The sequence below is a fragment of the Pygoscelis adeliae genome, unplaced genomic scaffold (assembly GCF_000699105.1).
Source record: "Pygoscelis adeliae isolate BGI_AS28 unplaced genomic scaffold, ASM69910v1 Scaffold6, whole genome shotgun sequence".
Taxonomy (NCBI): Eukaryota; Metazoa; Chordata; class Aves; order Sphenisciformes; family Spheniscidae; genus Pygoscelis; species Pygoscelis adeliae.
Genome location: NW_008825075.1, coordinates 6305887 through 6320106, shown reverse-complemented (window position 1 = coordinate 6320106; position 14220 = coordinate 6305887). Strand labels below are relative to the sequence as shown.

The 14220-nt window shown below is 42.6% G+C and overlaps 1 protein-coding gene across 1 annotated transcript; it reads right to left on the bottom strand.

Annotated features, from left to right (window-relative positions):
* Positions 1 to 4630: 4630 nt before the first annotated feature.
* On the bottom strand, positions 4631 to 11602 carry LOC103919225 (leukocyte elastase inhibitor-like). The gene is made up of 7 exons (XM_009326694.1): positions 11435 to 11602; positions 9680 to 9793; positions 9391 to 9522; positions 8418 to 8535; positions 7021 to 7163; positions 5157 to 5327; positions 4631 to 5035 (listed from the first exon to the last, which is right to left on the bottom strand). The coding sequence occupies exons 1-7, from the start codon at positions 11600 to 11602 to the stop codon at positions 4631 to 4633; spliced, it is 1251 nt and encodes a 416-aa protein (XP_009324969.1).
* Positions 11603 to 14220: the final 2618 nt, after the last annotated feature.

Below are 14220 nucleotides of genomic sequence, written 5' to 3'. Positions count from 1 at the left end.
TATGATTTATATTGTATATCATACCTAGTTGAACTTTGAATTTTAGTCCTGATAATCTGTTTATAATACCTTGTGCAGGTCTTAGCCAGAAGATGCTAACTAGTAGCACTGCTGTCCAGCTACCCTTCAGTCAGACCGTATATTTACTCCCTTGCTGCTCTGTTCAAGGGGAACAAGCCCCGGTATTATCTGAATATGGATAGATGCTACTATACATTTACCCTGCCAAGTTGACTCTACTGGGCTAATGGAATAAAATATGGTATAACACCATATTTTATTTTTTTTGACGGAAGTCAAAAAAAGAAGTGAATTCAAAGCATTACTTCTGGATGATTTTCTGAAACCATCCAAGAAAGTGAGCTGGCACTTCCATACGTGTGTTGGAAGTGTGGGATGGATGGTCCATGAGAGAGGCGATGGGAAGTTGATAGATACTGGAAGGGAGACTGGAAACTAGAAGTTTTACAATGTGTCAGACATTTTTGTGTAGGGTTGGGGAGTTGATAAGAATATTTGTAAGAAATCAGTGAGGATTGTTTCTAAACAGTGCATTTGATTACTGTTAGTATTTTTACTAATGATACTGCTGTGTTCAGTCTTAAGATCAGAAGGAATTACTATACTTATCTGAGTTTCTACCTAAAATAGATAAGTCTCCAGCAATCCATAACACCAAGACCAAAACCAAAAATGACTGAGAGCCAAATTCTGAGAAGTTCACAGAACAACTTAGGAAATAATAGGTCAAATAAATCCTGCAAAGAAGCCTCTCTTGAAGTGTACCGGTTGAACCTTTCTGGTTTATTTTTAAGCCTTTGGGGTAAAGCTTTCCCCGGAGTCAAATCAGTGTTTAAGCTTTTTACAGCAGTACTTCTGGGGATCCTGACTCCTCTGGAAATGTAAGTATGCCGTCTTTATTAGATCTGAAATACATGTTAAATTGGTTTCTAAAGTTTAACTCTCTTTGAAGATAAGTGAGTAATATCAATAGTTGTGTACGGGATAGGCATTTCACTTTACTGCTCATAAGGTACTGACTGATTTTGTGATTTAAGGGCCAAATTGTGGCCCTTCCCTCAGCTGATACCAGGGAAGAAGTGAGTACCTAATTCAGTGAGACGATGAGCACCACGTGACAGAGCATCCACAGCTGCTCACGAATCCTCTGAGAAGGGCTGTGGCCCCACAACTTGGAGAAGAAAGCTGAAACACTGTGCAACCCAAATGCACTGTGCCAAGTTTAAAGAGGAGCAGCAGAGACTTGCTGTGTAAATTTCTACTGCCGCCGCTCGCCTCGCACCGAGAGGAAACCACTTGCAAAGTTAGCTCAGACTGAACACAAACATTAAAAGTGATACTGTGAAAGTGAAACTTTCAACACTGATCATGTCTCTAAATCCAGTCTCAGGCCATGAGCACTAAAAAGTAGTATTTCTTCACCTTATAGCTTAAAAGCTATATGTTTTGCCAATAACCATTATTCCAATCACAGTCGAGTCTCTCGCACTTCCAGTTCCAGACAGAAGTAGGAAAACAAGGCAGATCCTACACAGTTCAGTAAGCATAACAGGGGATATTAAAGTCAGGAGAATTTGAGATTTTTAAATGTGCATATATCTTTTGGGTCGAAGACACAATACCTAATAACTCTTCCGTTTTTTACCGACTCAGATATTTTGTGATACAACGTCGTTACTACGAACTAGTTTGACCAGCTGTAAATCAGTAACCGACCAGAGCTGAGTGGGGTTAGCCAAATTCAGCTAACCAGCGTGCAAGACACAGAACCATAGAATGGGGTTTGGGTTGACGGGAACCTTTAAAGATCACCTAGCCCAACTCCGGGGCGCTCGGGACAGGGCAGCAAACACATCTGAACCTTGCCATTTGCAAAGGGGATGCCTGCTCCCCTGGCGAGCTGCTCGCTGTGGGGAGAGAAGAGGCATTGGACCTTGTTTGCACGGATGGGGATTGGTGGAGAGAGGCACTCCCTTCAGTAGAGTTTGCACCGAGCGGAAAAAAAAATGTAAAAAAACTATGTTGCATAGACGTTTGTTTTTTTCCTTCACAACATTAGTCTCCTTTTCATAGTTCACGAGGTTGTGGCAGTAGTACAACCGCTGCCGTGGCATGTACCAGAAATGGCCCAGCTTCATCTCTTACGCTGCGCAGGGCTCACCACACATCTTCACAGCTCCCGTGCTCTGGCGGCACAGGAACGGCCCGGCTTAGCTGGTGCTAAACGGAAACTTTTATTGCAAACCTCCCCCTCTATTTCTTTCACCTTCAGGACTAAGCTCCTGCATTCTTCACCGGTAGCAAGTGCAGATCCATCCCCCTGCTAACCCACAGTGTGGTTGGAAACTTCTGTTTTAACTCAAGGGTGCCAAAAAAGGATATGCTGGGGGTTGGGGACTGTATAACCATTTCTGAGAAAAGACAGGAATAAAGGGAAGTTTTTTTTCTCCTGTGGCATTTGCCACTTCATCACAGGAATCCCCGTCCCTGCATTTTCAGAAACATTGTTGATTTTTGAGGTTGCAGTGCTCAGAACTTCCCTGGGGAATGTAAATGCTGTATGATGACAGGTTTAGGTAACAAAAACATGGTCTAATAGGTAAACTGGGCTGCCAGCCTCCAGAAGGGAAACATGGACGCAGCCTGGAGAACTACTGCTGCAGCTGTACTGCACCATCATAATAGACAGTCAAGAGTAGTTTGTCTATTTGACTCTTTTATTGTCCTGCCCCTAACTGTTCTTGCTCAGTTATCATTCCCTTTTATTTCCTAGACTTTCTTGTCCAAAGGGCCCCAGGTAACTTATGGTGCATAAGCTATGGTAATCATGAATGCAGAACATGAGGGTGCTTTACACCCAATTATATGGCCAATATATATTTTCCTTTTCATGGGTTGTAAAGCACGTTGAAAACGTTAATTTGTTAAACTTCATGCAGAATCCCTCTGAGGAAGATATTACTTATGTTAAACCAGCAAATTAGCAGTAATGTCTCCCTATCAGTCAGCGGCAAGTTTTCTTTTTCTCCCACAGACTACAAGCCTTCCCAGGTTATGTTTAACTGTGATTTCTGTGATTTACACTGCCCTTTACAAAACCTTTCTTTGTTTCTCAGAGCATGGAGAGACCTCTGTCTTTCAGATCTGCATCTCAGACCGTTAAAATTCACCAGACAGCAGTATGTGAGGAAGAAAACACACTTCTTGGAAGTTCATGGCTATAGTTTTCCACATCAGTAACTTCAATGGGGTGCTTTAGACCATTTTCCTCCTATTCCTTGAGATTGAAATCACCTGATTTATCCCCATATAAAAGGCAGCCTTCTCTATTTTGTAAATAATTAACCCTCTTTAGAAAAGTGTGGTTTTGTATCCTGTTCCTGCAGACACCGTGCATATAAAATTCTCTTTGGAGTCATTTGAGAACTTAGCAGTGGCTTAGGGGAGGTTGTCCAGACAGGTGGTGGAGTCTCCATCCTTGGAGATATTCAAAAGCTGTCTGGACATGGTCCTGGGCAACTAGCTGTAGGTGGCCCTGCTTGAGCAGGGGAGGTGGACCACATGACCTCCAGAGGTCCCTTCTGACCTCAACTGTTCTGTGAGCTTTTATTTCAAAAATGAATGCAGAAAAAGTCCAGTAAAAAGAGGGACCAAATCCTGCCCTCCTGTACACATAATTACTGTTGTAATCAACTCCCTTTCTAGAGGTGCCCATGAGGGCAGAATCCTGTCCTTTTCCCTGACTGAATATTCCTACTGTTATTATCATAAAAACCAATGCTACTAATAAAAACTCACACAAAAAGATCCAGGGCTCATGAAAGGACTACATGTCACATCATTCTTCCAATTGGTAAGACGACGCTTTAGATGTAGGCATACATCTAAATAAATAAATGAAGCCAAAGCTGCTTCTAGCATAAGCTTTTTATATAATGCAGAATAGCACAAAGGCAGATCCAGTACACATCACTGGGGAGAAAGCGGCTCAGTTATCAGTACGTAGGTATATTTGCTGTAAATAAGTATCTCCTACTTGGCAGTTGCTACAGGAAAGGGAATTATCACGGCCAGGTCTCCACTGTGCAAAGGATTTGCCACAGCTACATACCACAGATAAGGAAAAAGTGTCTCTAAAGCATCTCTCTGCTGACCAGGACCCAGCTGGCCAGGAATCAAAAAATACAGAGCAGGGGCTACTCTGTTTTTACTGGCAGTTACTGAAAATTGTTGCAGACAATTCTCCTCAGACAGCAGCATACCAATTCCACCTTTGCAAGCCCAGGAAGGTGCTGTACTACACTACATGGCTGGGCTGGGGAACTGTAAGGAATACAGGAGCATACGTGGGCGTCGAGGAAACAAAATGTTATTTATATCCAGTGAAGTTAAGGCAAAATTTACTCCTATTCTGGATTCAGATCAGTATTTGCAATTCAAGGAGCCTAGTGGCAGAGCATCCAATTGATGGGTTCTAAGGTAAACTGCTTGCAGTGATTACTTTGAAATGCAAACTAGCTGTCAAAGGATTAAGAATGCATTGGGAAAAAAATACTATTTCTGATTTTCATCCACGTGTTTCTCAAAATGTTAGAAAATGGCCCTGATGTTAAGGTGAGTAGAGTTTGCCAAAGAAAAGAATGGTATTGGTAGGATTGTGTCTAATAAAGAATAAGAAAGGGTGGTCAGCCATAAACACCTCTGTGAGAGGAAGAGACCTCCTCACAATGACAGCTCCTGTACCAGCTGCTGCTATGGTGCCTTCCTCATTGACTTCCACGTATGTCTTATGGACAACCTTTGACAGCACCAGAGATTTTGCAAATGACATTGCAGAAAGATCAGCTTTTGATTCAGTGAAGATGTCAGTCATCCCCATCTCTTGTAATACCTCATTGAGGTTAAAGGTGCCTTCCAGCTTGAATCGGGGGAGGTAGACCTCCACTCTTGTCTCAAACATGTGCTCTGAAGAGGCCCACAGCATTAAATTTTCATAGGTCATTGCGCTTTCAATCTAGAAGATGGGGGAAAAAAGAGCTTAAAATAGGTGGGCAGCTTTGAAAGTTCAGATCTTTACCCAGCCTTAATTCAGACAACCAACTTTCAGCCATAGTCCATGATATATACTGCATTACCTGCTCCAGCCCACTGGTAGATCCATCAGCCATGTCACCTGGCAGCAGGATGATCATGCTCAGTGACTTCTGAGCATAAGGGAGTTCAAGGACCTGAGCACCCATCTCCTCAATGTAGCCTAATTTAAACGTGCCTTTCTGATACATCATCTGCACAGGTTTTTTCTCATTCTATTTAAAAGAAAATTATACAGTCACTTAAGCAAGACAGCTCTTAACATTTAAACTTATTATAGGTGTCATATCAGTAGTCAGGGTTTCAGCAGTAATTGTTGTTAGGCTAAACATTTTTCTTTATTTTGTTGCATCTACAGTGACACACAAAACATCAGCTTTGCCATGCATAAATAAAGGGGCTAATTCTCTGGAAAAAAAACCAATTTTCCTGCAACTGCTCAGATGGTGAAGTTGCTTAATAGTGTTACACTTCCAAACAGGCTGATGCTGGTTGGATTTGCAAGTCCTAACTTGGACTGGGATAAAGAAGAAATAGCACTGCAAGAATCAGGCTGTCATTTATCAGACTGATTGTTTAGACAGGAAGCAATAAATAGGTTAAGAGCAAAATCATAGCCTTTCTCAGACATGCTCTTCTAGGTCTTGTTAACTTGCCTTTTTTGTGATGGGATTGTTTGAAAGCTGTGTAAAGACTCAAGTTTCCTTTTACAGTTAGCTAACTTCTTAGCTAACTTCTAAAGCAGTGAAAGAAGAATTTTGGTAGATGACATATTTTCAGAAAAAAGTTCTGCTAGTATTGATTAGCATATGAAGAAAAATCTATACAGCTTCTCCCAATCTCATAGTTTCTCCTATGCAGCAGCGCATCAAATGTTCTCAGCTATAGACCATTGTCAATACCCATATTCAAAGATATTTAAAGTCACAAATATAAGTACTCTATGACAGTTTCTTACTGGTCTCTTAACAATGGAACGCAACATGATAACTAGAAATCCACATTTTTCTGACCTTTCTCTATGATCTATGAGGAACACTCAGAAGAGACCTTTTCCCATACAAAGCTCTGCAAGTTAAGATCAGACCTAAATCTGTTGGGTTTTTTTTTCTTTTGTTATGGATGAGAACTAATAGAATATTGGCACAAGATATGGAAAGAAGGCAAAACTGAATTAAATGAAAGTCTTTTCTGATAACATCTGTTAGGCTTAAATGGCACACACAATACTTGGAGGAATGTGCTTGTTAAAGAACTAACTTTGCAACCATATTGACAATACCTTAGTTAAACAATGAAAGCTTTGCTGATATCCCTAAGGCAGGAAAAAAGGCTAAAAATTAAAATACGTTTAAAATAAATCTTCACATGTTGCAAATACTACAAGTAAACCAAAATACCCTAGAAGAATTTTTCCTTTTTCAAATTGCAACTGTGTATTTGTAGTTTGTTACTATCTGGCCTAGTTTGTTTGGTCTGTTTGTTTCAATCTCTCAAATGCATAGCTAACGTTAAAATGTATTGAACGTATAAGCACCAGGATGACCCCCCGGAGCCTGTATGAAATGGGATGTTCAGATTCACTTCCATCCATGACAGCTATCTGTAATGACTATGTTCAAAAGTGCTAATCAAGGCTAATACTTGTGTTTTGCCGGTCACCAAAGCAAAATGCTTGAGTTGTTGCAACTTCTGAGTCTTGCACACTTTTTTAGTAAAGATTATGCTTTTCTGTGAAAAACCCTCCTGCTACCTTTTCCCAACAGGAGAGGCATGTTAAGTTCCCAGCACACCCACACCTTCCTCACAGGGCAGCTGAGCCCTGGACATTGTGTTTCTGTTATACTTGCTTCATTGCTCATAGTATCTAGGGTAAATAATGTTAAGATTTACAGAATGCAGATGTACCTGATTCAGTTTAAAATCTCTCTGTACTGTTTTTTGTTCCTCAAACTTGTGTTCCCAGGATGCTTTGAAGTAGATTACATTCACTAGCACCAGCAACGCACGTGCGTCGATCACACCAGGAGCAAATAGTTCCTTGATTTTACCTAAAGGAAATTTTGGAATACACAAGTTTTTGCTAGTTGTCATTAAGACTCTGGACTGAGACTCAATTACTTGTCTGTGAACTTAGTTTTGGAGAAACTTAGAAATCTAGTTCTTGGTTTATTCAAAGGACAGGGACAATATAGGCAAACAAAGGGTAGATTCCTCTGCACTGTTACCAGCCAGGGAGGACAGGGGGGACTGGGGTCACCAAATTAGCCAACTGTCAGTGTCGCTGACCATACATATATGTGCCAGGTGATATTAACCACGGGGAAGGAGGCAGCACCATTAATCACATATTTCGGTTTACAGGAGGGCATCTTTCCCTTTGCACCAAGCGCAGCAGTTAACCAGCTGTGGAGCTTTTGACTTTCTACACAGAGGCTGAAGTAGGAGTTAGCAGGTCCACAGGCTTCATATGAGCACCCAGAGCAACGATGGCTCCTAACCCTGTGCAAGGTGGCTCCTGAACATTCAGCCCTCTTACTGGGAGCCAACTGGGGTTAACAGCTCTTTCCCACACCCATCACAGGCCGCTCTGCCAGTACAAGGACAGGTTTGGTCAGGAGCTGGGCAACTGAGAAATTACAGAAGCCTTCAAATCTATTTGCCTGTCCCCCAGTGAGTTCTGGTTTATGTTCAGCCACAAGATTTAGAAAATTCTCATCCCACAGCTACTGCAGCTCTGGCAAAACTATGGGAAAATGGCATATATCATGTTTAGTCTAATCAGCAAGAGCCAATGGCCCCTGCTAGCCTGTTAAGGGCAAAAGCTGGTTGATTGTCACTTGTGATAGTGAGTCTCGCTGGTGGTCACACCTCTCGTCTTTGTGGGCATCACTACATATAACCAGGTCCTCAGTCATCCTCCCTCCTCCCCCAGGTTGTTCCCAGTCTCACTGTGAAACTCACAGCTTCCATCCCCTGCTGTCCTGTATCTGCATTTGTGGCTGTTCGTGGAAGCAATTTGTCTGGTCAAGTCTTATAGGTATTATTGCAATTATCATGCCAGGCATAAGGGTGGGAATACAAAAGTATTTTACAACAAACACACCTTTAATTCAGAAATAATTTAGCTGATAACTTACTCTAATATTTCAAGAGTGGATGGGAAGAGAAACCGTCTTTAAACAGCATAGGATAGAACACTCAGAAACGTGAACAAGTCTTTGCTTTTCATACCATGGAATTTCTTTTGTTGAAGTAGTGGAAGAAGGCAGTGATAGTACGGCTATGGTTTTGCTTTGTTTTACCTTGTGTCTCACTTTCAACCCAAGTGTTAATTTTTATTCTGGCGGTTTCAACAGCACCGTGAAAGTCCACTGTTTGCAGCATTGCTCCATACAGTTCCTTAGCACACATTAGAAATTGCTGTAAAGCAAAATAAAGATTATGAATTGGTCAAATCTGTTAAGCACTTATTCCCTTTTGAAAGAAATCAATGGTTCAGAACTATTTTAGAAATGGTGAGGGACCTGTTGACTCCATAAGGCAAACTTTCATTTTGGAAACATCAACTACCTGAAGTTTATTCGGAGAATCTTTGAAGAAGAGATAATTATTCTATTGCATAGGCAAAAAAGTAAATAAGTAAAAAAAGAAAGCCACAAGAAAGAGTCTTCCCATGGAGAGCTGCATACCTGAGGTCCGGATAAAAATAAAAAATTAGAGAACATGCAAGATGTGTTGTTTAACGCTTAAGTATCCAAATCATTCAACAGAAGTAATTGACAGCAAAGCAAAGATGTGACTATATCCATAGTAGGTAATCTAGAGACCACTCTGTCATTCAGTAAGAAAGAAGTTCAGCACAGCAGCTCTACGCATGAAACTATATAACATCTCAGGTGATAAGCCCTCTCCAAGCTTACTGCTGCCCCAGTCGTGCCACTTGCAAGCCCAGAAGTAAGTAGCTTACAGACAGCTTGACTAGGCCATTTTTGGCTGTAGTCACACCTCTGGCTGAGTGTAGACATATGCCAAAAGCGAACAGACTCCTGCTTTATTTTTGCTCTATAGCCATTGATATCTACAGGGTGGGGGTTTTTTAAACAAAAGAATTGAAAGCTGACACCCTTGTCTCTTTTCCACCAGCCCCAGGAGATAGGGCTCCAAGAAGCACATCAAGTGCTCCAAAATAGACACGAGGGGGGCAAAAGCGAGGCTGACAGTTACAGGGAAGCTTGAGGTCAGGGCCACAGCAGTTAGCAGACACAGGTCACTTACCTGCTGGAGTTCAAATCCTTGTTGTATAAAGAGATTGTTGGCCAGGGTTAAAACATAGCTTTCACCAAGGTTTTGTAGTTGTAAAAGCAGAGCCTGGAATGCTTTATGGTTAAGGTCCCCATCCTTGTTACACTAGGAATATTACAAACACAACAATTATAACGATTCCTCCATACAGCTTTGTGCGTGTGATCTTGACTCCCTCCAGTGGTAGACTCCAGTGCTTTATAACTAGTAACCTACCATGCGGTGAAGAAAAGGCTCAGGTGCTCCCCACCTAAGGACGTACCTGTGAGAGGGATGACTGTCTTTTCTGGCTTTGTTCTGGCTCCATTTCTGGGGCTGCACTCTCAAGATCAGATCCAAGGCTCATTCTTCCTGCAGTTTTGCTGACATGGAGCACCTGCAGTTGAAGATACCAAATTATGGCAATAGTAACTGGGATAAAAGCATTTTCCTTGTTTAAAAGATTTGCTATGCTGTCCTGGGTAAATGGTGTAGATTTATGAAAGTTATTTTCTCAGCTTCAATCAGGCTGAAATGACAGTCTTGAAATTGTTCATATATTCATGTTCAAATTCACATTTCTATACTAGCAAACCAAGAAGAACTTGCACTTAATCCCTCAAAATGTTACTCTCCACTACCTCAAAATGTTTACATTTTATTTGTATTTTTATTGCTACACTTACCTTAAATTTCAAAACAAAAAGTTGCCTCAGGCAAAGAGACAAACATAGTTTTCTTTGAAAACATCAAAACTGGCTTTTTGTAATCTTTGTAATCTTCTTAATCTTTGCATCAGCTTAGGAAATATATCGAAACCACGGTGCTCTTAATGGAAACCAGTCCTTGTTTCTAATGTGCAAATATCTTGCTGAAAAATTTCCAGCAGCTTCTCCATTATAATAACGTTCCATCATACAGAGATTTAATCTTTTTTATTGAGGATACTAGATCCCCATTGCTTTCCTAAAATAAGCAAGAGTCCCTGTGTATTGGGTTTATGTGGCAAGGTTATGGTAGCCAGGGGGCTGCAGGGGTGGCCTCTGTGCGAAGAGTTTGGGGGCTGCCCCTACGTCAAACAGAGCTGGTTCCAGCTGGCTCCAAAATAAGTCGAGTCTGTTTTGCCATGACAGTAATTGGTGAGTGATGTCCCTGTCCTTATCTCGACCCACAAGCTTTTTCATCTTATTTTCTCTCCCTGTCCTTGTTGAAGAGGGGGAGTGAGAGAGGGGCTGGGTGGGCACCTAGCAGCCACCAGCCAAGGTCAGTGCACCACAACCTGGGAACCTCATGAGGATGGCATGTCTACCTTGGCTGCGGGTGACCCAGCAGTCAGACTGTGCACATGGCAGTGTTAGGATATGACGGATGAAGATCTACCCGTACAGAGCCAGCTACTGACAGGAACCTCTGCCTTAGGATTATTGGTCTTTTACCGCTCATGGGCACAAACAAGAAAAGAGAAGAAAGATTGTAGAAAGCAGAACTTGCACTGCAACGATTGGAGAGGTAGCCTTCTTCACCCCCTCCCTGCCCACCTAGGTCCCTGTCAGCTCTACAGGTGAGACATTTTGACTCTTGAACGTCATAAGTGATAAGTGAGCTAACACTTCCAGCCACCCAGGTGCAATCACTTCAGGTTTCTGTCACTCTCCCCACTACCCACCCAGACTCACACTTTCAGGATTCTCATAGCAACCACGAGAGGAAGCGCCTGCCCATAATTTTGAAACAAAGTCTGATATTCTGGCAGCAGGCTGGGGGAAAGCCAGTGTGCCCCGCTGTGGTGTATCGCCTCCTCTCATTCAGCTCTTGCTCCATGCCCCTGAGTCTGCATGGGGGCATGGTGCAACTCACACAAGCATTTGGCAAGGATCATAGCACACCAAGCACAGCCCTGCAGGCAGCACCTGTGCTTGTATTCGTGCTTGCTTCCTATGAGACCCTCGCACACGTGTCGTGCTAGGATGTCCAACATTTCCATTAAGGGAACAGCAAGCAATGTGGAAGCATCTCAGCGTGTTTCATTAATACTTACTTTCTCTATCTGAGCAGCAGTGTTGTTTTTTGCACCTAGATGGACCAGGGCCAGGGCAACAGAGATGCTCATTGGAGAGAAGATGATGTTTGTGTCCTCTGCATTTCTGTTGAGCTTATTGTAGAGATCAAGGCAAAACTCAGTAATTGGTCTAGAAATGGAGCCCATCATGAAGCAGCTGCTGACTGGGAGCACAAAAGAAAGAAGAAATTTAATGCAGCTTGTTGCCTAGCTAGATCACACTGTGAAGCATCTGTCTGCCTTGAGATTGTCCCATAGCTGGTTGCTAAATAATAGAAGTTTGCTAAATTCTGAGAGTTTGAAACAGCCAACCTTGCACACATCTGTCGGTCCATGCTACACAGCAGGAGCAAGGACACAGCGGGTCTGGAAAAGGGACCCAAGCTCACAACATATGTGAATTCCTCAGAAAGGACCATTTTTCTGTCTCATCCCATGGTGTGTCCTATTTCAGATCATGGTATTGAAATCAGTCAACTGTGGATTAACATTTTCCTTCTCCAAACCGGTTTGACGTGTACAGTTATATCAACTCTTTCCTCTTGTAACAACATGCGATTAGTGACAGAAACTCGGTGACAGAAACTACGCCTGCATATAACCATGTCTGGTAACCAGAGCTGTGGTATGAGGGTTTCAAACAACAGGTTTATAAAAATAAGATCACTATTAATTAAATGTCTTCATATATGAAAAAGGGTTATTAACAGCTATGGAGGCTGAACTATATATGGAAACATGAACAGTTTGAAATACACTTTTTCCCTCCTCATGAGTTTTCCAGGAGCCACAGATCCAGGCAGGACACACAATTAAAATCTCCAAACAAAGCAATAGCTCAACAGCCCAGAAAAGAAGTCTGTAAGTTCCTGCTCAACGATATGACAAGATCTGTGTCACTCGCTCTTTCCTTTTGTACTAGAAACATAATAGTCTGATACCTTTCCCGTGGGTCATTTACATTAAATCCACTCTGCTAAGAACAAGCTGGGACCAAGTTCCAGCTTGGTCCTTGCAAGCAGGAGGCCATCTGAAAAAAACGGTTTTAGAAACTCCTTTCCTGTTCCTTAGGAGAAGAATTGTAAAGCTGTTGTGTGGATACCAGTGGGATCACACGAGCTTTTCTGGAATCGTTATACCCAAAAAACACCACATCACTTTCAGTGTCAAACAAATGACATTTTGGACAGCACACCAGAAAAATGTGTGAAAAGCAAAACATACACTCCTGCCTGCTTGCAGACATAGAGATGAGTAGCTGTGTCCTGTGTTCCAGAAAGATACTTTATTTAGGGGAAAATATACAGCCACAGTATGGAGCGAAGGCCCTCATGTCTTCCACAGCACGGATCTGGCTAGCTCTAGCTTTCAGCCTGCATCAGGACAAGTGTGGGTCGGGTCCATAGCAAACTGCCAGAGCTCCTCTCCATTGAAAAGATGGTGAGTGCACAGCTGGGTGGTTATTCCCACCGCCCACAGAAAGCCATGGCACATCAGGTGCTTTTTCTCAGCCCTGTGCCCCCTGGCTGCTGCAGCCCACAAGGCCAAGTTAGGTGAGGAGCTCCAACCTGTGTCACCAGAAGACTAAGGGTGCGAAAAGGTGGGTGCAAAGCTGAACTTCAGGATTTTTCATCAGCAGAGCCCTTGTATGGCCTGTCCTGGGCTGTCGGTATCCAGCAGGCACTTTGAGAGGGGTCTAGAGCCTTCTTGGGAAGGGGCTGCCTTGTGTTGGGGACCCCCATCCCCTCCCAGCCAATGCTCTCCTGCCACCCCATTCACCCACTGAGGCCCCAGCTCTTCTACCACAGCCACAGCCACACACACACACGTAGAGCCTGCCCTTCACAGAGCTTTCTTTACTCCAAGAACTACTCAGAATGTCTTGTGTTGCCCTCAAGGATGCAGAGCTGCCTCTTGCTCAGCCATAAGCCAGACACAAACTTTGCATGAGAAGCTGGGGCTCAGGCGCCAGAAGTTACCAGGACTCAGAGAGTTGATGTGGCTCAGCTGAGATACAGCATTTGTCTGTGCGAACCATCTTAGCCTGCAGCAAGTGCCAGACAATGGGAATGAACTCAGCCCACAGGAAAACAGACTTAGCCTAAGACAGATTGCTGCAGTGGATTGGAATAGCTGAAAAGTCAAGTTGCTGAATATAGGAAGGTGCCACATGTGGCAAATGCAGATGTTTCTTGCCTTTTGACTAGCTTGAAAAGCACAGCAATAATCAATGCTTCATCATGTTTCTGACTGATTCTCTGTGGAAAGAACCGGCAATGCTGAAAGAAAAAGTTCATGTATGTTTCATACCGAGACATTTGTTTTACCCTCAAGTCCAGTACTTCACATAAAGACCTAATACAAATGGGCAAAACAGAGGAGAAATACCCAAAAGGTTCTTTGAACAAACAAATTAAAGATTAGTTATATCTCATTAATTCTGAAAACAGCTGTTCTAGCTCTGCTATTTGTGTCTTTGTATGTTTGGTCTTTCATTTTCCTTTTAATAACACAGTCATCTTACCACAAGAAAAAGACATTGCACTAAATAATGATTTCTCTTTTCTTCCACCTTCATTATCTACTATCCAGAACCTTCTGAAAACAAAACTCAGCGCTTCTTTAGTGCTGAAGTTTGTATTGCTCCACTTCCACACCTCTTGAAAGATCTGAAATGGAGCTGTGAAATCGTTCATGGCGAATGTAGGTCATGAGGCATATTGTAGGTGTGCCCAAACCTCAGAACAAGAGAAGGAGAAAAAAAG

Coding starts and splice junctions, on each gene's coding strand:
- LOC103919225 (XM_009326694.1), bottom strand. CDS start 11,602: ATGGGCTCCATTTCTAGACCAATTACTGAGTTTTGCCTTGATCTCTAC. Junction 9,523..9,679: donor GACAGTCATCCCTCTCACAG/GTACGTCCTTAG, acceptor TAATATTCCTAG/TGTAACAAGGATGGGGACCT. Junction 7,164..8,417: donor GGTTGAAAGTGAGACACAAG/GTAAAACAAAGC, acceptor AATTTCCTTTAG/GTAAAATCAAGGAACTATTT.